General features: G+C 42.1%; 1 protein-coding gene across 1 annotated transcript in view; it reads right to left on the reverse strand.

Annotated features, from left to right (window-relative positions):
* The window catches only part of memo1 (mediator of cell motility 1), a 75111-nt gene that overhangs the window by 39890 nt on the left and 10860 nt on the right, over window positions 1–24361 (reverse strand). Inside the window, exons 2-3 of the mRNA XM_072265598.1 lie at window positions 23151–23232; window positions 13188–13256 (exon numbers count right to left, since the gene is read on the reverse strand). Of these exons, the coding sequence (XP_072121699.1) occupies window positions 13188–13256; window positions 23151–23232 (151 nt within the window). The remainder of the gene's footprint in view (window positions 1–13187; window positions 13257–23150; window positions 23233–24361) is intronic.

Consider the following 24361-nt stretch of genomic DNA (forward strand, 5'->3'; position numbering starts at 1 on the left):
TTTCAAGAGCACTTGTGAGTTATGTTCCGGCTGGACTTAGTCGTTAAACTGCTGGAGAACAGTGCGGAAAGAGCAGGTGCTGTTTTCTCCCGGTAGGGATTAGTTTTTAGTTCCAAGTGCTCCTGCCACGTTTTGTCACCCTGCAACCTTATCCTTCAATCTCTTTGAATTATGGGGGACAGCATGTGTATAAATGTCTCTCTCCAGCAGACTTCATCATGATCATCATGACTCCAGTATTTCTACTATTTTTTAATGTTTCTTAATTGTACATATGATTTTTTTTGTGTTCTATCGCTGAGCAGCAGTGAACCATCTGATTGGCCTATCAGAGTTCTCTTTGGGAACTAGTTGACTTGATCAGCATTTCTGATCTGGCTATTGTTCACGACTGCACTTAATAATAAAAAAAATTTTAAGTTAATCTTTAATCCTTAAATTGCTGGAAACGTAAAATGAAAATCAGAAAATACTGAGGTGCTTTCAGCAGGTCAGGCAGAATCTGGCACATTTTCAGATATGATGATGGGTCTAAAAACTGAACATGAGAAATTTCTTTACTCAGCAAGCTATACACTGAAATTTTCTGCTCTTTACGGGAACCAAAGCTCAAAGTTGTTGAATACATTGAAAGCTGCAATTGACTGATTATCAAGCCATATAGGAAGCAGTCGCAAAACAGCAGTTGACATAAAGTATCTGAAACCATCCCCTTGAACAGCAGAGTCGACTCCAGGGACTATTCCAGCATCTCCTGCTTCTGTTCTTATAAATCTAATTAATTTATGTTATGTAACAAAAAAGAACAAAAGGTCACATATTGCCCTCTCTATCCCTGTTTGGCAATAGGAAACAGGGGGTGGTGTTAAAGGGTTGTGAATGGATGCCCATGACTGGAATTAGTGCTGGAATCCTTGATGTTGAATATACGTGAATGATCTGGTGTGGATATAGGAGGCAGATGACATGAAGATTAGTGGAGTTATTGATAGTGCAGAAGGTGGTTTGAGACTACAGGGTGATATCGATATGTTGGTGAAATGGACTGAGGAATTTAAGTACTTAAAAATCAGGCGGCAGTGATACAGCCAGTGTCAGAGACTCAAGTTCAATTCTCACCTCCAGCGCTGTCTGCTTGGAGTTTGCATGTTTTCCATTGACTGTGCAGGTAACTTCTGGGTGCTCCTGTTTACCCCCACATCCCAAAGACGTACGGCTTGTCGGGTTAGTTGGCACGCAGTGTTTATGGAAGTGGTAAATGCAGATGGGAGTGAGTGGGAAGGAGTAACAAACGGGATTAATGCAGGATCAGTGTAAATGGGTGATTGATATGCCACAAGCCTGTTTCCATACCCTATCGCTCTGTGCCTCTACAACCCAGGTTCTGCCCGCTGAGCATTGGCATCTCAGTTCCATTTCTTAAGATTTTATCCAGCAGTTTAAACATTATTCTCCTTGTGTTAAAGTGGCAACTTGTTCCTTCTCACCCAACTGAGAAAAGCTTTGAATCACTGAGGACACAGAGAAACAAGGCAATTTGACTTCATCAAATACAGCTACTCAGACACAATCAGTACTTTGGGGGTTCCTAACTAGCAAATTTTCCAAACCATCATGTTATTAATATTAATATTCCAACATGCTTCTATTTTTAATGTTACACATTAGCATGATAAATGTTCAAAGGAAACCAGTAAATTTCAAGGGAGCATGGGATTTGCACCCCAGGCAGGTAGGAAAAGCTTGCCAAACATTATCTGGTTCAAAGTTTAAAGTAAACTTTATTCTCCAAATACATATATGTCACCATATAGAACTCTAAGTTTCATTTTCTTGCAGGCATACACAGAAAATCCAATAGAATCAATGAAAGATCTGTACCCAATAGGACAGACAAACAACCAGTGTGCCAAAAATCAACAAATTACAAATACGAAAGAAAGGAAAAATAATAAATATCAAGAACATGAGATGAAGAATCCTTGAAAGTGAGTCGTAAGAACAGCTTAGTGATGGAGTGAGTGACGTTGAGTGAAGTTATCCCCTCTGGTTCAACAGCCTGATGGTTGAGGGGTAATAACTGTTCCTGAACCCGGTGGTGTGGGTCCTGAGGCTCCTGTACCTTCGTTCTGATGACAGCAGTGAGAAGAGAGCATGACTTGGATGGTGGGGGTCCTTGACGATGGATGCTGCTTTCCTGTGACAGCGCTCAACACTGAGGAGGGCTTTACCCATGATGAACTGGGCTGTATCCACTACTTACTGTAGGATTTTCTGTTCAAGGGCATTGGTGTTTCCATACCAGGCTGTGATACAACTAGTCAATATACTCTCCATCACACATCTACCAAAGTTTGTCAAAGTTTTAGATATCATGCCAAATCTTTGCAAATTTCTAAAGAAGTAGAGGCGCTATTGTTCTTTCTTCATAATGGCACTTAGGTGCTGGGCCCAGGACAGATTCTCTAAAATGAGGAATTTAAAGTTGCTGACCCTCTCCTGCTCTGATCCCCCAATGTGGACTGGCTCATGGACCTCTGGTTTCCTCCTCCTGAAGTCAATAATCACCTTCTTGGTCTTACTGACATTGAGTGAGAGGTTGTTGTTGTGATACCACTTGTCCAGATTTTCAATCTCCCTCCTATTCATCACCACCTTCGATTTGGACAACAGCAGTGGCATAGTCAGTAAACTTGAATATGGCATTAGAGCTGTGCTTAGCCACACAGTCATAAGTACAGAGTAGAGTAAGAGGCTAACAAGGGAGAGGCTGTGGATGTTGTGTATTTGGATTTTCAAAAGGCCTTCGATAAGGTGCCGCATAAGAGGCTGCTTAGTAAGATGAGAGCCCATGGAATTACAGGAAAGATATTAGAATGGGTGGAGCATTGGCTGATAGGCAGAAAGCAAAGGGTGGGAATAAAGGGATCCTACTCTGGTTGGTTGCTGGTTACTAATGGGGTCTGCAGGGGTCGGTGTTGAGGCCGCTTCTTTTTACAATGTATATTGATGATTTAGATTATGGATTAAATGGCTTTGTGGCTAAGTTTGTGGATGACACCAAGATAGGTAGAGGAGCAGGAAGTGTTGAAGAAACAGAAAGGTTGCAGAGAGACTTGGTCAGTTTAGGAGAGTGGGCAAAGAAATGGCAGATGAGATACAATGTTGAGAAATGTACGGTTGTATATTTTGGAAGAAGAAATAATCTGGCAGATTATTATTTAGATGGGGAGAAAATTAAAAAAATCGGAAGTGCAAAGGGACTTGGGGGTCCTCGTGCAGGACACCCTAAAGGTTAACCACTAGGTTGGATCGGCAGTAAGGAAAGCGAATGCTATGTTGGCAATCATTTCAAGAGGAATAGTGTATAAGAGTAAGGGGTTATTGATGAGGCTCTATGGGGCATTGGTAAGACCTCATTTGGAATACTGTGTGCAGTTTTGGGCCCCTTATCTTAGAAGGGATGTACTGATGTTGGAGAGAGTTCAGAGAAGATTTACGAGGATGATTCCTGGAATGCAGGGGCTAACATGAGGAGCGTTTGTCGGCTCTTGGACTGTATTCATTAGAGTATAGAAGAATGAGAGGGGACCTCGTAGAAAGATTTCAAATGTTGAAAGGGTTGGACAGAGTAGAAGTGGAAAGGCTGTTTCCCTTGGTGGGTGAGTCCAGGACAAGAGGCCACAGTCTTAAAATTACAGGGTACCCATTTAAAACAGAGATGAGGAGAAATTTTTTTAGCCAGAGGGTTGTGGATTTATGGAATTCGTTGCCACATACAGCTGTGGAGGCCTGATCATTGAGGGTCTTTAAGGAGGAGATTGATAGGTATCTAATTAGTCAGGGTTTCAAGTGATATGGGGGAAAAAGCCGGAAATTGGAACTAGATGGGAGAATAGTTTAGCTCATGGTGGAGTGGCGGAGCAGACTCGATGAGCCGAATGGCCTGCTTCTGCTCCTTTGTCTTGTGATCTTGTGAAGAACACAGCATTGTGATGCACCTGTGTTGATTGAGATTGTGGAGATATATTTACCAATCCGAACTGACTGGGCACTGCAAGGGAGGAAATCAAGGGTCCACTTGCACAAGGAGATATTAAGGCCAAGATCTTGAAGTTTATTGATTAGTTTTGGGGGATGATTGTATTGAATGCTGAACTGAATTTGATAAAGCGCATCCTGATGCATGCATCTTTGCTATACAGATGTCCTAGGGTTAAGTGAAGAGCCAATGAGATGGCATCTGCTATGGACCTGTTGTGACAGTAGGCAAATTGGAGCGGAACCAAGTCGCTTTTCAGGAGTTGATATGTTTCATCATCGACCTCTCATAGCACTTGATCACTGTGGATGTAAGTGCAAGTGGACAATAGTCACTGAGGCAGATTACCACATTCTTCTTAGGCCCTGGTATAATTGAAGCTTGCTTGAAGAAGGTGGGTACCTCAGACTAAAGAATAAAAATAACGGGAAACATTTCAACCGGTTGATCAGCACAGGTCTTTAGTACTGGGCCAGATGCTTTCCATATACTGAACCATAGGTTTTACCATAGGTTGGATAGGGAATTGTCACTGTTCTGCTGCTGAAAACAATTCAATTTCAAATAGCAGCACCGCCCAATTTCACCTTAATTCATACCTTCCCTTCAATTCTCTGATCATTTGTGAATGCAAACTTGCAACGAGCTTTAATACCTTGAAATAAATGAACACATATCCTGACTGATTTGGGTAGAACGTCAAAAATTGTTTTCTGCAAAAGTTGATGATAATGTCAAGAGAAAGAGAAAACTGAAACAAAGGAAAGCAAATGGAAAGTAAAATAGCCTATCAGTCTTTCTTCTTTTATTCAGATGATATGAAATGCTTGATGCAATGCACTGATGTTTATCTCCCTGACAAGCTGCTCCACAGATCATCTTGTAAGCACTAAGTACCTATTTATGAAAACTGAAGGGACACTTTCATTCTCACACACTACAATCAAGTGGCCTTTCATTAATTAACAATGAAATTTCTTCTGCTGGAGTACTCATCAGGGAAACGTGCAGGCGAGAGGCTAGAGTATAGAGTAGGAAGTTGTCACAAGGAAGTTGCATTAAAATTAAACAGTTATCAGAACAGTTACTGTTCAAGGAGTTTACAAGGACAGCACTTTCAATATTTGCATAGGACAATCTGACAAAGAAATTAAAAGAAACACAGTAATGCCTTGCAACTATTTGAAACTGTTGACAATACTATACTACCTTGTAATGCTTTGAAGCAGTGTGATGCCCATCTTCAACTGTTACAGTGCACTTCCTGACAATGCCAACTGAATCATGGGAACTTGGCTACTTTACAGCCATTGTTCACTTTCTATTATCATCTCCTCACTGACACCCATGATTGCTTTTTGTTACTCATAGGTAGCAAATATGAACAAAGCACATTTCTCTACTTTGTTTTTTCCTTAATGTGGCTTTCATCGACAAAACCAGCCAGCAGTCAGCTCCCCTCATTACCCTTGAACAACTGGTAAAGAGCCATTGACTTGATCTGCTGCAATGCATCTGGAGATGGTACTTTCTGTGTTGTTACAAAATGCTCTGGGCTTTACAACCAATAATAATGAAGAAACAACAATATATAATCAGGTTTGGGAAGTGTGTGGTTTGTAGGGGAACCTGTACTTCCAAGGGTCTGCTGTCCCATCTTCTTGGCGGTTGAGGTCAGTAGGTACTATTGGGGTACCTTTCCAATAGCAGAGCACATTTGTAGACAGTGCATACTCTGGTGGTGGAGGGGGATGAAGGATTAAGGATAGGATGGTGGATGATGTTGAACTTCTTGAGTGTAAGCATACCAGTACTTATCCAGACAATTGCAGTATATTCCACTGTCATCTGGACTTGTGATTGTGAGTAATTGAAAGACTTTAGTTCAATGGTTCCATTTAATATCAGAGAACATAAACAATATACAGCCTGAATACAACTTCAGTTAGTCCTGACAAAGGGTCTCGGCCTGAAACGTCGACTGCACCTCTTCCTACAGATGCTGCCCGGCCTGCTGCGTTCACCAGCAACTTTGATGTGTGTTACAACCTGAAATTCTTATTCTCCACAGACATTCTCAAAACAGAAGAAAAACCCCAAAGAATGACAGAAAAAAAGAACCCCAAAGCCCCCTGCCCCCTCTTCCACGCATAAGCAGCAGCAACCTCCCCCCCAACTTATTCTAGGATTAACACCAGCATTCCCACCACCCGCCATGCCAGCAACAAAAAGCCCCAAAGAGAGCCCATGGTCTGCAGCCCATCAGCAACTAACTGTCCACTCCAACATTTCGCATCCCATAGGCGAATCCCATCTCTCTCTAAGGGAGAGACAGATATCACTCCTTCCACAGCGAGAGGGGAGACAGCAGTCGCTATTTTGATGTTACAGCCAGCCCGAAGCATTGTTTTTTATTTCAAATTCTCCAACTCGAGAATCGGCAGCAGGCTCTTCCCTCACCTTCAGATGAGTAAGCCACCATAGGATAGGCACCTGCTCCTGACCAGCTCTTGCAACCACAGTATTTATTTGGCTGAACCAGTTGGTTCACATCAATTATGAGCTTGTCACTGACCTTTCCTCCCAAGATGTTATATAGAGGGTATTTAGCATTGGAAAAATCATTGCGTATTACCCAATAAACATGTTTCCAATTCTGCACAGCACACAATGTGGCTTCTTTATTATATATAAAAAACAATCCTTCCAAAAGTAGATTATTGACTTAAAATACTTTTAGTTAAATTCCTTTAAAAAGGGAGGTCGTTGAGCAATAGGCAAGGTCCCATCTCATTCTGTAAATAAGTAATGAACCAGCCTGTTATTTTGTCATTCAAATGATAAAGTTATCTAATGATCAATTGTGTATCCTAGACAATGAGTTTGTTTACTGAGTGGTTAAACCAACTAGGTTAACCTCCTAGATTTGGATCACAGTGGTTTTACATTAGCAGATAGAAAAAAATGTTTCTCCCTGAGCTGTTCATCCAGTGACACTGGCTGAACGAGTTTGTGTGTAGCTATCTGGCTATGATGGGATTGCATACAGCTGCAATGCTCACATTAAGGCTCACACACAAATAAAGGGCAAGAGACCAAAACCATTGGACTCATATTGCACCTATGTCAAAGTCAAAGCAAATTTACTTCAAACTACATACATGTCTACATATACTACCATTTCATTTTCTTGCGGGCATTACAGGAAAATAAAAAAACCCACAGAATTTAAGAAAAACTATAAAGACTGACAGTTAATGTGTGAAAGAACACAAACAGTGTACTAAAAAATACAGTGGATTCTAGTTAATTGGAACACATCAGAACCAATGTGTTAAGTGGAAAAAGTTAAAAGGTATAAACAAGACAAACTACTATTTACCTGAGTAAAAATTTATGTATTTAAATGAAATACAGAACAAATTAGAACATTACCAATACTTTTACAGTACTATAACAGTTAGCGACGAGGAAATTCATCTGCCGTGTTCATTTGATTGATTGTGAATGAACAAAATCAGTGCAGACACCTAGTGCAGATAATGGACTGCCTTCGTGCAATGCTTTAGACAATTGCGATCTGCAAATCTTCATTTTCATTGTAATATACTAAGACACCTTCAAATTCTTTGCAATTCCTAACTTGTTGAGTAGTGAAATCATTTCATTTTCATTCCCAGCTGTTTCTGGCATCTCCAAGCCTGAATGCTTGAAACTGCTGTGAGCAAAACAGTTCCAAACTGTCCTTTTGCTTATTTCTTGCCAACTATCAGTGACAAAAATCACTGCTTTTTTAACACAAACACATGCAACTGATGCTAGTTAAAAACTGTTTGCTCTAAGCACACTGTAGTGTCTACCAGCCAGATAAGTGCATTTGACTAGGTTCAGTCACAAACCATTCGACAACAGTCTCCTGACCTATTTAAGCGGCATAGTCTTCCAAATAAATGAAGGGAATCCCGGCTATTTTCTCAATTTACTTTTTTGTTCTTTAAGAGTTGTTGCAAATGAATGGCTGTCCTGATTAACCTTTGGCCCAATTAACTGCAATCCACTGTAGCTGTAGAGCCCTTGAAAGTGAGTCATTTGGTTGTGGAATCAGTTCAGCTTTGAGGTGAATGAAGATATCCATGCTGGTTCAGGCACTTGATGGTTGTAGGGTAATAACTTTTCCTGAACCTGGTGGCATGGGACCTAAGGCTCCTGCCCAAAGGGAGTAATGAGAAGAGAGTATGAATGACCTCACTGCTCCCCAGCGGCAGCACTCCATGTAAATATACCCATGGTGGGGAGGACTTGTCTATGATGGACTGGGCTCTATCGACCACTTTCTGCAGTCTTTTCTGTCAACAGTTCAGGGAGATGGATGGAGGTCGGCTGGGAAGGGAGGGCACTGTGGGAGGAGATCAGCTGGAAGGAGGACAGGTAGGAGGGGGTGACAAGGGCAGCTGGGAAGGCTGGAGGGCAGAAAGAAGGGAGGGAATAGGAGGAGGGAAGGGAGAGAGGATGAGGAAAAGTGGTATGCAGATGGACAGTAACGGATTTTCAGTTGTGAACTACTTAACTATGTAATGACTAACACAGAGAAGTCAAATTATATACTGCTCACAAGTCAACTTAGCTTTTTACAATAGAGTGAGCTCAAATCCACATTGTCAGCTACTACAGCTCCATCATTTTAATCTGAATTCCCTGTCTTTTTCCAAATCACATTATACTCTCACAAGACAATTTTGTGAATTAATTTTAAATCAGTATTTTCTAATTATAGAATAGTTCTTTTATTCTGAATATTTCACGAGTAAGAGTTTATTCTCTCTGTATTCTAACAATTCCCAATATTGCCTTTGATACATCAAATAGATCATTCCTTGTCCTCCTCAGCTTTGAGGTATACAAGTATATAACTCAGGTTCTCTCTATTAACAGCAAAGTCCATTAATGATAGCAGTCACAACTCAATCCCCCAAGCCCAACATCTCCTTCTTATTGTAAACACTCTCAGAATTGTACTTTGTATACGTTGATAATAAATGTATTTCGAATGCTGAAGACTGAACACTACAATCCAGGAGCGGTATGGAACATGCTGCAACGCTCCAGAATACTGCATTCCATTTTCTGTATTCTTACAACAAAGCCTGTTAAATTTAAACTCACCATCACATTAGCTTTCTGACTTAAGCTACATTGAAATGATTTCGGTACATAAATCCCTAAATCACTAAAACCACTCTCTTCCTCATAACGGTCATCCATCTCAATTTGGACAATTTCCATCTGATGCTCTTTTCAAACTCTCACATATTACTGTCACTGCTTAACCCTCAACCTCTTTCTGTCACAGTATACTGCCAGGTTCTCCAGCAAACTTGCACATTATCTATTTGTATTTAATATCTTTGGGATGTAAGCACTGGTGTGACTGGCAACATAGAAAGTGGTGGAGACCCATCTACCCAGACCTCTGTATCTGTTACACTTTATTCTGCATTGTTATCACTTTTACCTTGTATACGTCAATGCACGTGTAAAGATCTAATCCGTATGAAGAGTTTGCAAGACAAGCTTTTCACTGTATTTTGGAACCTATGACAAGAAGAAACCAATTCCAATTTGTTAATGTAGTCCTCCTAGAGTAGACAGTGTTATTCTGATGGAGAGGGAGTTCCAGGATTTACAAAGATGACAATAGAACTGTGAATATGGTTCCAAGTCAAGATGTTATTTGACTTGGTGAGGAAACTATATGTGACAGCTACTAATCACCTGCTACCCTGTCCTTCTGCTCCATTCATTGCAGGGCACCTCCAACCTGCTCTTGGTCCACAGTACTCACATAGCTGGTTCAGTTCAGTTTCTGGTCACTGCTGACTCCAGGATGATAATGACAAGGACTCGGCAATTATAATACTACTGAATGCCTAAGGCAGGTGGCTAGGGATAGTCACTGTCTGACAGTTATGGTGTACAAACATTGTTTGTCACTCATTGGCTTGTGCCTGAATATTATTTAAGTCTCGATGTGTTTGTAGAGCGCTTCATTTTCTGAAGAGTTGCAAGTGGAACTGAACATTGTGCAAGCAACAAACTTCCTCACATTTGGCCCTATGACTGGAGAAAAAACTACATGTGGTAGTTTCCATGCAGTGGTTCCCTTGTCCTTCTAGTCTATTGCAAACTTCAGATACAGAAATGTCACCCCCCTTCAAATTAACTCTCAATAATTTATTAGTCATGACACACATTTGCATCTGACTTATGATTTTTAACCTTGCCCAGTAATCACTTCGCAGAACTTCAAGATCTGTCTTCTGAAATGCACAGAAAATCCATTATATCCCTCAACCCATCAAATCTGCCATTCCATTGAAATGTTAGTTAGAAAATAGTCAGTCCTTAATTTTTAAAAATCATCTCTATTCCTCATTCCAGTACAGTGAAAACTTACTTTCTCACCAGCTGCAACAAGTACTTTCTTGTCTGTTGTCAACCTTCCTCTCAAATCATTATGTCTTTTATATTGTGTCTGTTGTGCTTCTATCCTTCGTCGTTCTCTCCCTGCACATAAACTCCATTTTGTATTCACAGTCCTGCCCTTGAATGCAATCTCAAATGGCCTTACTTTACTCGTCTTCTCAAAGACGTATAGGATCACATCTGATCACCTCCTTGTACCGCTCTCCTCTCACGTACCTCAAAGCTATTCCCACTTTCTGCTGTGTTCACCACTTGACAATGCCCTCTTAATTCCCTCTGATCTGTGCTTTCAAAGCATTAATCTTGAGTCTTTGACCCACCAACAGTCACAACCTGCTGCAGTTGTACAGGGCCTTAACCATTGTGTACAATTTTGGTTACTTTAGACAAGAAAGGCTATTATTTGCAACCAAAATAACCATTTGATTCTTGGTAAGGTAACACTGTTGTATGAAGAAAGACTAGGTTAACTGGGCCTAGCAACACATACAAAATGCTGGAGGAACTCAGCAGGCCAGGCAGCATCTGTGGAAAAAAGTGCAGTCGGGCCGAAATCCTTCGGCAGGACTGAAGAGAAAAGGCTGAGGAATAGATTTGAAAGGTGGGGGGAGGGGAGAGAGAAACGCCAGGCGATAGCTGAAACTTGGAGGGGAAGAGATGAAGCAAAGAGCTAGGAAGTTGATTGGTGAAAGAGACAGAAGGCCATGAAAGAAAGAAGGGTGGTGGGGGGAGTGGGGAGGAGCACCAGAGGGAGGCAATGAGCAGGTAAGGTGATAACATGAGAGAGGGACAAGGGGATGGGAATTGTTGAGGGGGGGGTGGGGTGGGAGGTGGAGGCACGACTGTAAGTTTGAGAAAATAATGTTCATGCCATCAGGTTGGAGGCTACCCAAACGGAATATAAGGTGTTGTTCCTCCAACCTAAGTGTGGTCTTTTCCCGACAGTGGAGGAGGCCATGGATGGACATATCAGAATGGGAATGGGAAGAAGAATTAAAATGGATGGCCACCGGGAGATCCCGCTCGTTCTGGTGGACGGAGCATAGATGCTCAGCGAAGTGTCTCCCAATCTACGTCAGGCCTCACCGATATACCAGAGGCCATACCAGGAGCACCGAAAATAGTATATGACCCCAACAGACTTACAAGTGAAGTGTCGCCTCACCTGGAAGGACTGTTTGGATCCTGAATGGTAGTGAGGGAGGAGGTGTAGGGGCAGATGAAGCACTTGTTCCGCTTGCAAGGATAAGTGCCAGGAGGGAGATTAGTGGGGAGGGACGAATGGACAAGGGAGTCGTGTAAGGAGCGATCCCTGTAGAAAACAGAAAGTGGGGAGCCTATATAGTTTAGAAGAAGAAAAGGAAATAGCATTAAAGTGAACAACATTCTGAAACATCTTGACAGGATGGGTGCAGGGAAGATGTTTTTGTTGACTGGTGGGTCAAGAATCAACAGTCAGTCTCAGGATACAGGATAAAATATTTAGGACAGAGATGAGGAGAAATTTCTTCACTCATAGGGTGGAATTCACTGAAGGCTGTGGAGTCCAAGTCATTGAATAAATGGCAGAACGTTTCCTCTCTTTTTTCACTCTTATTAATTGTTCTCGCCAGTCTTAGATATTTTAATGCTATTCATTGCAGAATGACGGCGGTGTGGTGACCATAGCAAGTGATTTTTGTGCTTCTTTTCCTAAAGTCAACTTTGTTCACAAGGTCTGTACAAATGGAATTGGTTCATTACCCAGGAATGGCCTGTAAGACCATGACTCTCTGTCAACTGGTGTGCACAGCCTCAGCTCCACATAAACTCCAAGTGGTGTAGACGAACTCGCATAATGGATAACCAGATTCTGCAAAATCTGGTTTGAAGACCAACATAATTCAACCTACTTTCATCAACGCAACAGATTTTGCAGATGCTGGAAATCTTGAGCAATACACACAAAGTTCTGGAGGAACTCAGCAAGTGAGACAGTATCTATGGAGAGGAATAACAGTCAACGTTTCAGGCTGAGATCCTTCATCAGGACTGAAATGATGGTCTGAAATGTCGACTGTTTATTTCCCTCCACAGATGCTACCTGACCTGCTAAGTTCCTTTAGCATTTTGTGTGTGTTGTTCAACTTACCTTCATCTGTGTTTTTTTTTCCTAAAATGTTTCTCAACTATATCTATCACCTTCAAATGCAGACAGAGCATTTTTTGTGTTAAATAGTACAAACTTAACAGATATCCTCACTCTTCCTAGCAATATAAAACTTGCTGTATTTTTTTTGAATCTGCCCAGTTCATTAGTCTGTACTTCCTGAAGTTCATCACATGTATCCTTTTTGTTTCCTACATTTTTGAGCTCAGTATCACCTAGAAGCTTTGACATATACCCTCTCTACTCAAGTCCAGGGCATTCAATTGTAACAAAGAGTGCAGTGGTTTTAATAAATACCACAACATGTTATACACAAATCTGAAAATAATAGTTTAAAACAAGTTTCCTAAACACAATATCACTGCCTTAGGCTTCAATTTTTGATGATGTCTATTATCAGGTAACTGACGTAACTGTTCCTTTCCCCAATTCTATTCAGTTGTTCCTTCAAGGTTTGAATCGCTTAAGGCAATGTCTGCCAAAGGAGTAAGCCCAGTTTTGAGATTCACTTACGTGATGGATGGGTCCACTTGTTTATAAGCATGAGCAGCACAAGATCCACAGTATGTGTACCCTGCATGACTGTGAAGACAAAAGCAGAAGAGTTTTGCATGAGCCTAGATCGGAACGAAACATCCACGGGCAGCACAGGCTCTTGTTCCAGAGCATGGTAGGATATGGTCTTCAGCCAGCAGACCAATGAAGGGCCGAGTTCCAACTCAACAGAGCACTTCCCAACATGGGAGGAAGCCCATTGGGTGCACATCAGCAGAAATTATACAACCACATTAAAGATAGCAGGTCAGCTGCCGACTGTTTAGGGTGGAGAGAGAACTGACTGGAAATTAAATGTAAAAGAAAATCCTCAGGAATAGCTTTAAAATACATTTTCACTTAAGCTTACCTCGCATGAGTGAGGAACATCTGGGCAATGAGGTTTTGGAGAACCTCAGAAAGATATTAATAGAAAATTCCCACCTTTGAACTTTTCAGCAGAAATACACAGAGATGTACCCTAGGATGGCTCATTTAAAGCTCCAGACAACAGCCATTCTCACTCAACAGGAAGATTACAATAATTTTATGGCCGGCTCTCTTGTGGAATTACCTCTGTGACCTAACACTGCACCTTGCCAGTACAGGCATCTTTCACCTCCTTGCTGTATGGATCTGATTCACCTCAGCATAGCAATGGATCTTTCAAGAACAAGTAATGTAAAGCAGCAAGTTTTAATATGCACTTTACATAACAAACAGATGTTAGGAAATAAATCACACCACATGCAGGATTAATTAAAAGCTTAACACATCTAATCTAGCATCAATTTAGAACTGCACACTTTGGCACTATACATGAAGCAACAAAAAGGAAATCCTGAAGTCATAATACTATTCCAGAATTCTGAATGCTACAAAATGTAATGGGACAGCGAGAAAGCATTTTGAACAGCGTGACTGTTGGCAACACTGAGAGCAATCGACTTCCAAAACGGAACAAACGTTGACCATGATAAAGATAATTGAAAAAAGGCATTTGGTGGGGAAGTCTGTTTTCACTTTCAGTCGTATAGAATGAAAGTATGTTTCATGAAGTTTCAGGAGCCACACATAAAAGTTTAAGTCAACGAATGCTCTGTCAAATGGAGATTTAATAGACAGGGTTTTGATACTGTCAGATAGGCCATTTACCTCTGGGTGATGAATTGCTAAGATGTCATATTTAAGACTGTTACTATTAAAGGAACAATGTTAACATTTGAAAAATATAGAGAGAACAGTTGAACAATTGTGATTAGATCAGAGACAATTAGTTTCTTTACAGGATAAATGAACAAATATAGGTAAAGGGTAGTCCACAAAACAAAGAGAAAAGCTTTGAATCAGTCTAGCCAACAACTAGCACAGATATATAATGCTGGGTATTCTCTATTCTACTTAAAACCTTCTGATGGTTCTGGAGCATCCTCATGTCCAACTTAACTGCTAATTACACATCTGTGATTAGCTTTTGCTCAAAAAAAATTTCACTCCAAAGCAAACTAGCAGGGATATGGAGACATAGGGCTCAAGCGATGGATTGCTGACTGACTTTGGATTCAACTCTTCAAGACTTCAGGATTGTTTAATGTCACTTCCAGTACAGAAGTGTAAAGGAGAATGAAATAATTGTTACTTCGGATCCAATGCAGCGCAAAAAAAAAACACAGTAAGACAAAGTTCAAAGAATATTAATTATCAATGCATGTATACTATATACATACCCTGCCTTGTGCAGCTAGATCCTGGGTTTCCCATCAGATCACTAGCAGGTCGTAAGAGTGGGCTCCCTCACCTCCACCCCTCTGACTCTCAATACAGGAGCCTCTCAGGACTGTGTACTGAGTCCCCTCCTTTACACCCTGTATACCCATGACTGTATCACCACCCACAGCTCCAATCTGCTAATTAAATTTGCTGACGACACTACATTGATTGGCCTTATCTCAAAAAATAACGAGGTGGCCTACAGGGAAGAAGTCATCTCTCTGACACAATGCTATCAAGAAAACAACCTCTCGCTCAACGTCGCAAAAACAAAGGAGCCGGTTGTGGATGACAGGAGGAATGGAGATGGGTTAACATCTATTGACATCAATGGATCTGGGGTTGAGAGGGTAAAACAGCTTCAAGTTCCTCGGCATTCACATCAGTGAGGACTTCACACGGTCTGTACACACCAGCTGTGTGATGAAAAAGGCACAACAGCGCCTCTTTCACTTCAGATGGTTGAGGAAGTTTGGTATGGGCCCCCAAATCCTAAGGACTTTCTACAGGGGCACAATTGAGAGCATCCTGACTGGCTGCATCACTGCCTGGTATGGGAACTGTACCTCCCTTAATCGCAGGACTTTGCAGAGAGTGGTGCAGACAGCCCAGCACATCCGTAGTTGTGAACTTCGCATGATTCAGGACATTTACAAGGACAGGTGTGTAAAAAGGGCCCATAGGATCACTGAGGACCCAAATCATCCCAACCACAATCTATTCCAGGGAAGCGGTACCACAGCATAAAAGCCAGGACCAATAGGCTCTGGGACAGCTTCTTCCACCAGGCCATCAGACTGATGAATTCACGCTGATTTAAGTGTACTCTATATTACATTGACTGTTCTATTTATTATAAATTACTATGATCGCATATTGCACATTTAGATGGAGATGTAACATAAAGACTTTTACTCCTCAAGTATGTGAAGGATGTAAGAAATAAAGTCAATTCAATTCAATTCCTTGAGATTTGACTGGTTACGGGCAAGCACAGAACAAAGGAACCCAAAAGGACCCATTAAAAAAGACTGTCAAATAAACATTATACAAAAAACATTCTGAACTAAAGTTCATGAAAATGAATTCAGAGCCATGAAGTCAGTCATCACTGCAGCAGGTCCAGAAGCCCATTAGTTCAGGCCACAGCCTCCATTCAGAGCAAAGACAAGTCAACCTCGTCAAGCAGCAAGCTGAACACTGGCCCTTCTCTCGCCTCTGGCCCCAACACCCTGACCATTTCAATCTGGCCTGGCGTTTAAATTGGCCAAACCTTGGCCAGTTCCTTGCTCTTGGACTCTGCCACTTCGGTACGTACTCGGGCCTGGACCCTGCTGCATTGATTTGGCCTGTATCTGACCTTTCCGATCTGACCGGACACTTAAATTAGTCGAACATTGGCTCGTTCTTCGCTCTCAGGCCTGGGCCACACCGCCTCAGATCTGCTACTTCAAGTCGGTTTCAAGTCCGTTCCAGCAGTGGCTAAACACTGGCTTGTTCCTTGCTCTTGGGCTCTGGCATGCCATCTCGATTCAGCCCGTACACACCACACCATTACTGTCCTGCACCTTCCAGGCTTCAGTTCACACTGCAAAAATGCCAGGTTTTACAGGCGGTTCAAAAGCTCAACTCCAAAAGAGAAGTTACAGGCTATTGATTGCAGAGATCATTTTCCGAAAACAGAGTGATTAATCAATTAGTAGTTTTGTTTGCTGCCAGTAAAGTGTTGCTAGGTTTCACCGGTGCCATCTTAAACCAGAACGCAATAAGAAAAACACACAATAAATATAAATACGTAACACAGCTTAAACAGATAGATTGATTGTATGTCCATCAAGTGATGCTAGGCACAAAAGGGTCTGTACATATGGTGACTGACAAGAAACGATAAAGTAGTGGTGCTTGGGAGTGTAGAGGGGTGAGTTGGTGGGTAGAGGAGTTGATCAGCCTTACTGCTTGGGGGAGGTACCTGGTTTTGAGTCTGGTGGTCCTGGAGTGGATGCTACATAGCCTCCTAACTGATGGGAGTGAGACTGGGGTCTAAGCAGCAGCTGCATAGTCATAGTCATAGTCATACTTTATTGATCCCGGGGGAAATTGGTTTTCATTACAATTGCACCATAAATAATAAATAGTAATAGAACCATAAATAGTTAAATAGTAATATGTAAATTATGCCAGTAAATTATGAAATAAATCTAGGATTACCCTATTGGCTCAAGGTGTCAGACCCTCCAGGGGAGGAGTTGTAAAGTTTGATGGCCACAGGCAGGAATGACTTCCTATGACGCTCTGTGCTGCATCTCGGTGGAATGAGCCTCTGGCTGAATGCACTCCTGTGCCCACCAGTACATTATGTAGTGGATGGGAGACATTGTCCAAGATGGCATGCAACTTATCGACAGCATCCTCTTTTCAGACACCAACGTGAGAGAGTCCAGTTCCATCCCCACAACATCACTGGCCTTAGGAATAATTTTGTTGATCCTGTTGGTGTCTGCTACCCTCAGCCTGCTGCCCCAGCACACAACAGCAAACATGCCACCACAGACTCGTAGAACATACACAGCATCGTCCGGCAGATGTTAAGGGACCTCAGTCTCCTCAGGAAATAGAGACGGCTCTGACCCTTCTTGTAGACAGCCTCAGTGTTCTTTGACCAGTCCAGTTTATTGTCAATTCATATCCCCAGGTATTTGTAATCCTCCACTGTGTCCACACTGACCCCCTGGATGGAAACAGGGGTGACCGGTACCTTAGCCCTACTCAGGTCTACCACCAGCTCCTTAGTCTTTTTCACATTAAGCTGCAGATAATTCTGCTCACACCATGTGACAAAGTTTCCTACCGTAGCCCTGTACTCAACCTCATCTCCCTTGCTGATGCATCCAACTATGGCAGAGTCATCTGAAAACTTCTGAAGATGACAAGACTCTGTGCAGTAGATGAAGTCCGAGGTGTAAATGGTGAAGAGAAAGGGAGACAAGACAGTCCCCTGTGGAGCCCCAGTGCTGCTGATCACTCTGTCGGACACACAGTGTTGCAAGCACACGTACTGTGGTCTGCCAGTCAGGTAATCAAGAATCCATGATACCAGGGAAGCATCCACCTGCATCGCTGTCAGCTTCTCCCCCAGCAGAGCAGGGCGGATGGTGTTGAACGCACTGGAGAAGTCAAAAAACATGGCCCTCACAGTGCTCGCTGGCTTGTCCAGGTGGGCGTAGACACGGTTCAGCAGGTAGACGATGGCATCCTCAACTCCTAGTCGGGGCTGGTAGGCGAACTGGAGGGGATCTAAGTGTGGCCTGACCATAGGCCGGAGCAGCTCCAGAACAAGTCTCTCCAGGGTCTTCATGATGTGGGAGGTCAATGCCACCGGTCTGTAGTCACTGAGGCCGCTGGGGCGCGGCGTCTTCAGCACAGGGACGAGGCAGGACTTCTTCCACAGTACAGGAGCCCTCTGGAGCCTCAGGCTCAGGTTGAACACATGGCGAAGTACTCTACATAGCCAAGGGGCACAGGCTTTGAGCACCCTGGTACTGACACCATCCGGTCCTGCAGCCTTGCTTGGGTTGAGACGTTTCAGCTGTCTTCTCACCTGTTCAGCCATGAAGCCCACCGTGGTGGTTTTGTGTGGGGGAGGGGAATAGTCATGAGAGCAGGGTGGGGGACTGTGAGGAAGCGTAGGAGGGGAGAGTGGAATATGTGTTGGTTGGGGGCCGACAACTGATGGCTCATGTGGGGGATGGGCAGGGGTCACAATGTCAATTCTGTTAAAGAACAGGTTAAGTTCGTTGGCCCTGTCCACACTGCCTTCAGCTCCTCTGTTGCTAGTTTGCCGAAACCCAGTGATGGTCCTCATTCCCCTCCAGACCTCTCTCATGTTGTTCAGCTGGAGTTTCCATTTCCAGGACATTCTTTTTTTGTCCAGAAAGCCACTTGGATGGAAAGGTAATACAGTAGAGTCTGGTTAATAGGGTCACATCGGGACCATTACATTTTGGCCCAATTAAGCGGCTGCCCCAATTAGCCAACGTTTAATGGAAATAATTAAAAATGTATTAAAAAAAGACAAATTACCATTTAATTGAGTAACAGATTATGAATTTTAAATGAAATAAAGAATAAATGAGAACACTACCAATACTACCACAGCATTATGAAACTGTGTATTAGTTCCTAATAGTTATTGACGGAGAAATTCATCCAGTGTACACTGCTGTGTTCTCTTAATTGACTGCAAATGAACAAAATCAACGTAGACTCCCAGTGCAGATAATGGACTGCCTTCATACAATGCTTTAAATCCTCCAAATCTTCATTATCATTGTAACATTCAAAATGACTGTTGATATCTTCAAATTCTTTGTGTTTCTAACTTGTTGCTGTAGTGAAATTGTTTTATTTTCACTCTCGGACATTTCTGGCATTGAATTGCATTGAATTGACTTCATTTCTTATATCCTTCACATACATGAGGAGTAAAAATCTTTACGTTACGTCTCTGCCCAAATGTGCAATGTGCAATCAAAATAATTTATAATAATTTGTAATAAATAGAACAGTCAATGTAATAAAGAAATACATTCAAATCAGCGTGACTTAATCATTCTGATGGCCTAGTGGAAGAAGCTGTCCTGGAGACTGTTGGTCCTGGTTTTTATGCTGTGGTACCGTTTCCTGGATGGTAGCAGCTGGAATAAATTGTGGTTGGGGTGACTTGGGTCCCCAGTGACCTTTCGGGCCATTTTCTCACACCCGTTTTTGTAAATGTCCTGAATCATGGGAAGTTCACAAGTACAGATGCACTGGGCTGTCCACACCACTCTCTATAGAATCTTGCAGTTAAGAGAGGTACAGTTCCCATACCAGGCAGTGATGCAGCCAATCAGGATGCTCCCAATTGTGCTCCTGTAGAAAGTTATTTGGAGTTGGGGGCCCATACCAAACTTCATCAACTGTTGAGGTGAAAGAGGCACTGTTGTGTCTTTTTCATTACACAGCTGGTGTGCACAGAACACGTGAGGTCCTCAGTGATGTGGATGCCGAGGAACTTGAGGCTGTTTACCCTCTCAACCCCAGATCCATTGATGTCAATAAGGGTTAGCCTGTCTCCATTCCTCCTGTAATCCACAACCAGCTCCTTTGTTTTTGTGACATTGAGGGAAAGGTTGTTTTCTTGACACCACTGTCAAAGAGTTGACTTCTTCCCTGTAGGCCACTTCATTATTGTTTGAGATTAGGCCAATCAATGTAGTGTCATCTGCGAATTTAATGAGCAGATTAGAGCTGTGGGTGGGGACACAGTCATGGGTATACAGGGAGTAAAGGAGGGGACTTAGTACACAGCCCTATGTTGAGAGTCAGAGGGTTGCGGGTGAGGGAGCCCACTCTTACCATAAGCCGGCAATCTGACAGGAAGCCCAGGGTGCAGCTGTACATGGCAGGGTCAAGGTCAAGGTCAAGGTCTCTGAGCTTCCTGTATCTCCAATGCTTGAACCTACAGTGAGCAAAACAGTTCTGAATTGTCTTATCGCTTATTTCTCGCCAACTGTCAGTGACAAAAGTCACTGCTTTTTGAACACAAACACGCACTACTGAAGCTACTTAAAAACTGTTCACTCTAAGCATGGTGTAGTGTCTAACAGCACAAGACTGGTGCTACTTAGAAACTGTCGGCAACAGTCTCCTGTCCCAATTAAGTGGCATAGTCTGCCAAATAAACAAAGGGAATCCTGGCTATTTTCTGCCCTGATTAACCAACTGTCCAAGTAACCAGAATCCACTGTATATTCCTTAAATTTTGCTCATTCTCAACCATCATTTATTTCCCCTTTCTGCTTACAAAGTGAAAATGCTGGTTTGATGAAGGTGGACCTACAGAAGAGTTAGGAAGTTTCAAGATGCTGATGGATGAATGATGAAACAGATCCAAAGTCAGTGAGTATATGAACTGGAAGGAACACTGGAGGAGATTGTATATTCATGCAATGTCCTTTGAGGTGGTGGAAGTTGAACTTTTGGAGGAGAAACGTTTGAAGAATCAATGGAATTATGCTATCCATTACTTCCAGTTGTACCACTGAATCATCAACATTTCACTGCAGTCTAACAAATGGTGTGAGTGACTGTCTTGGATGCTTATTTTGTAATCGTAAGAACCTACTGGCCATTGGTCATATAGAACACTGCAAGTCCGGCTCACTGGTTCATCGGTGAGACCGATAGAGGGGGAGCTGCGTGGCCGTGGTTGTAGTGTGGACCAGGTCCTCGAGCCCCAGGGTTGGCCGTTGCATCTGCCAAGGGAGGAGACGGCGGAGGCAGAGTGGCGCTGCGTCCATGCTGGGTTGGGGGCTGGCCCCTGCCATCAGTGCTGCCCTCTAGTGTTCACTTAGTGGAAGACCAGCTAGACTGTGTTTGCCTGCGGGCTTTTTCTTGCTGATAACATTCCATGCATCTTCAACCTACAAGACATGACACTCAGGCACATGGGCTAATTATTATTATTTTGTGTATGGTTACTGCTATTATAATTATATGTGCCTTGTGGACTGTTGGTACTGTGTTTTGCACCTTGGCACAGAGGAACGCTGCTTTGTTTGTAACGAGGATATTCATGTATGGTTGAAGACAATTAAACTTGAACTTGGACTTAATTTTTACGAAGGTGTTAACTGAGCATCAGTCAAAAAACAGACCCTATAACAGCGTACCACTCTCAAAACAAGATTCTCTCTCAGATGTGAATATAATCCAGTAAACAGTTCTGGATATTTAACACCACGATAGAGCATAGAACAGTGCAGCACAGGACAGACCCTTCATCACACTGTCTGCACCAACTGTGTTGACAAATTAAACTAAATCAATGCAAAATCAGTTTGTACCATCTTTATTCACAAACGCTATTGTGCACTTCCTGCAGCACTCTGTGTAGTTTTGAAAAAGAGAACGTGAATAATGGAAAACACATTGCATTACTGTGAACAATTTATAAATATTTTAAACTCAGCTAGAATATTTTATGTTAGCCAGGGATAGTTAAAGGTGTAGAGTTTTACTTCCTTGACTGAAAAATGAGACTAAAACATAGAGATCTAAATCATATCAAAGAATAAAGTTGCCTTTATAAACTAATTTACAAAGCAGTTTCCAACTAATTAAATATGTAACAAGGGTAGTCATTATTCTAAGGTCAGATAAGAGTCATCCAATTTGCACAGAACAATGCCCCAAAAACAGCGATGAAATGTATCTATTTAGGGCTTTTAGTACGAGAGATAAATTCAGTCAGAACACTGGATGAACTCGTTCCTTTTTGAATGCCCAGCCAAGAAGAAATCTGGGATCTTGGTTTAATGCCTCTTCTGGATAATACTGAACCAGATTGTTAATCTGGATTATTTGTGCAATTTGTAAAGTCAGAGGCAAAAATCCTAACACTTAACCAAGACAATCATAACAAATGAAACAAAGCCTTGCTTATAAAACAAAGCATTAATCAAATGAAAGGGAAGGCTGACAGTTCAAGCTCGAATCATTAATAATATGAAGATAAAGGTATGGAATTATGACATGAAGGTAAAAGCAAAATGTCAGTTTAACCATGAGGAAGTACTCTTGCCTCAGTCAAAAGATTAAACTTTCATGTTGCGCCCCTGAGACAAACGGAAACTACTGATCTCGTGTTAAGTGGGTGCTGCACTGACACACTGGAGCGAGATGAGAGATCTGCCTGTATGGATGAATGCAAGCATTTCTAAAGCAATGCTCAAAGGTGAGCACACAAGAAAGATTGCAGATGCTGGAAACCGGGAGCAAAATACTGGAGGAACTCAACAGGTCAGGCAGTATCTATGGAGGGAAATGAACCATATCAGGCCAAGATATTTTCTGATACTCAAAGGTGGGTTCCTCCTGAACAGCTCTCCTCCTAGTCAACACCACACAAACAAAAACTGGTGTCATCCTGGTAGGGTTTCACGCAAACTTCAAGCAGAATGGGGTGATGCTCTTTAGGACTCCTAAGGGATGCAAAAGGATGCTATTGGAATGCAGGCTCTTTTTAAATACAGCCAAGGCACTAAAGTCACACAAAATTTATCAACATGAACATGGAAGTTAACTGAAAAGTAGTCATGGAGCAATAAATTGGTTTAACTGAGGACTTACGGTGCAATGATAGCTCTAGCCGGTCTCCCAGTGGATTGTGCCTGGGCAAGCCAGCTTTCTAATTGTGCGTTGAGCTGAGGTCCTAAAAACAGAGAGAGGAATATAAAATTTACTTCTTTTTTCCCCCAACACAGATTTTGAAGTCACATTTCAGCATGGTAACAGGCCCTTATGGCCCAGTGAGGCTTACCTCTCCAAACCACTTTGCTTCTATCTACTTGACCTACAGTATTGTGCAAGTCTTAGGCACACATATGTGGGGTGCTTAAAACTTTTGCACAGGACTGTAGTCATTTTTGTATTGGACTGTATTGCTGCAAAAAAAAAAAAAATCATGATGTATGTGAGTGATGATAAACCTGATTCTGATTCGGGTCTCTATTGTGGACTGAGAGTGGGAAGGGGGCAGGGAGAGGGGAACATGGCTGGGAATAGGGGAAGGGAGGGGGGAGGGAATTGTAAATCTGGAAGTGTTTGCAGGTCAAGGTGGGAAAGATGACAAGGGAGAAAACATTTTAAATCTAGACATTCCTGCACTGTAAATGACTGTCAGCCAGCCAGTAAACAATTGTAAATAATCTGATGAAAGTTAGGATGCAGGCAGCAGAGTTTTGGTTTGTGCCTCTGAAAAAGCCCCTTGCAATCTAGTGTATTAAAGAGATACAGTATTTGAATGTCATCAGTTTGTGGGTTCTATTAAATGAAGCTAAAATTCCTAACACTGGACCACACACCGTCCATTGACAGCCTGACCCTATTTCCTCATAAAAGCCATGATGTCAAGGAACAAAAAATGCTTTTATCTTTGCATTTAATCTGGTACATGGACAAGAGGATTGGAAGGGATTAAGATATTGTATTTCAAATAGTATATTGCATCAAGATTTTCAAGGAGCACAATGTTGCTTAAAAATATTTTGACAAATTTTATTCACCAAAGAGAACTGCACGACACGCATTGTTTTGTACAAGAAGTTTTAACATCAGTTTCATTAGTTTAAAATAGTAACTATATCTATGCCCTCTTGTTCCTGTTGACAGTTTTAAAATGCCAATCACACTGTAAAGATGATTCACAGAAAACAAGTGTAACAATGCACAAACATTTTGTGCATTTCCACAACACTTAAACAATAAACATTGATACTACATCAGGACAGTAAAAACAATGAATATTTCCCTAAAGGAGCGAATGGAATCAAACTTCTGAA

Source organism: Mobula birostris, chromosome 8 (genome assembly GCF_030028105.1).
Source record: "Mobula birostris isolate sMobBir1 chromosome 8, sMobBir1.hap1, whole genome shotgun sequence".
Lineage (NCBI taxonomy): Eukaryota > Metazoa > Chordata > Chondrichthyes > Myliobatiformes > Myliobatidae > Mobula > Mobula birostris.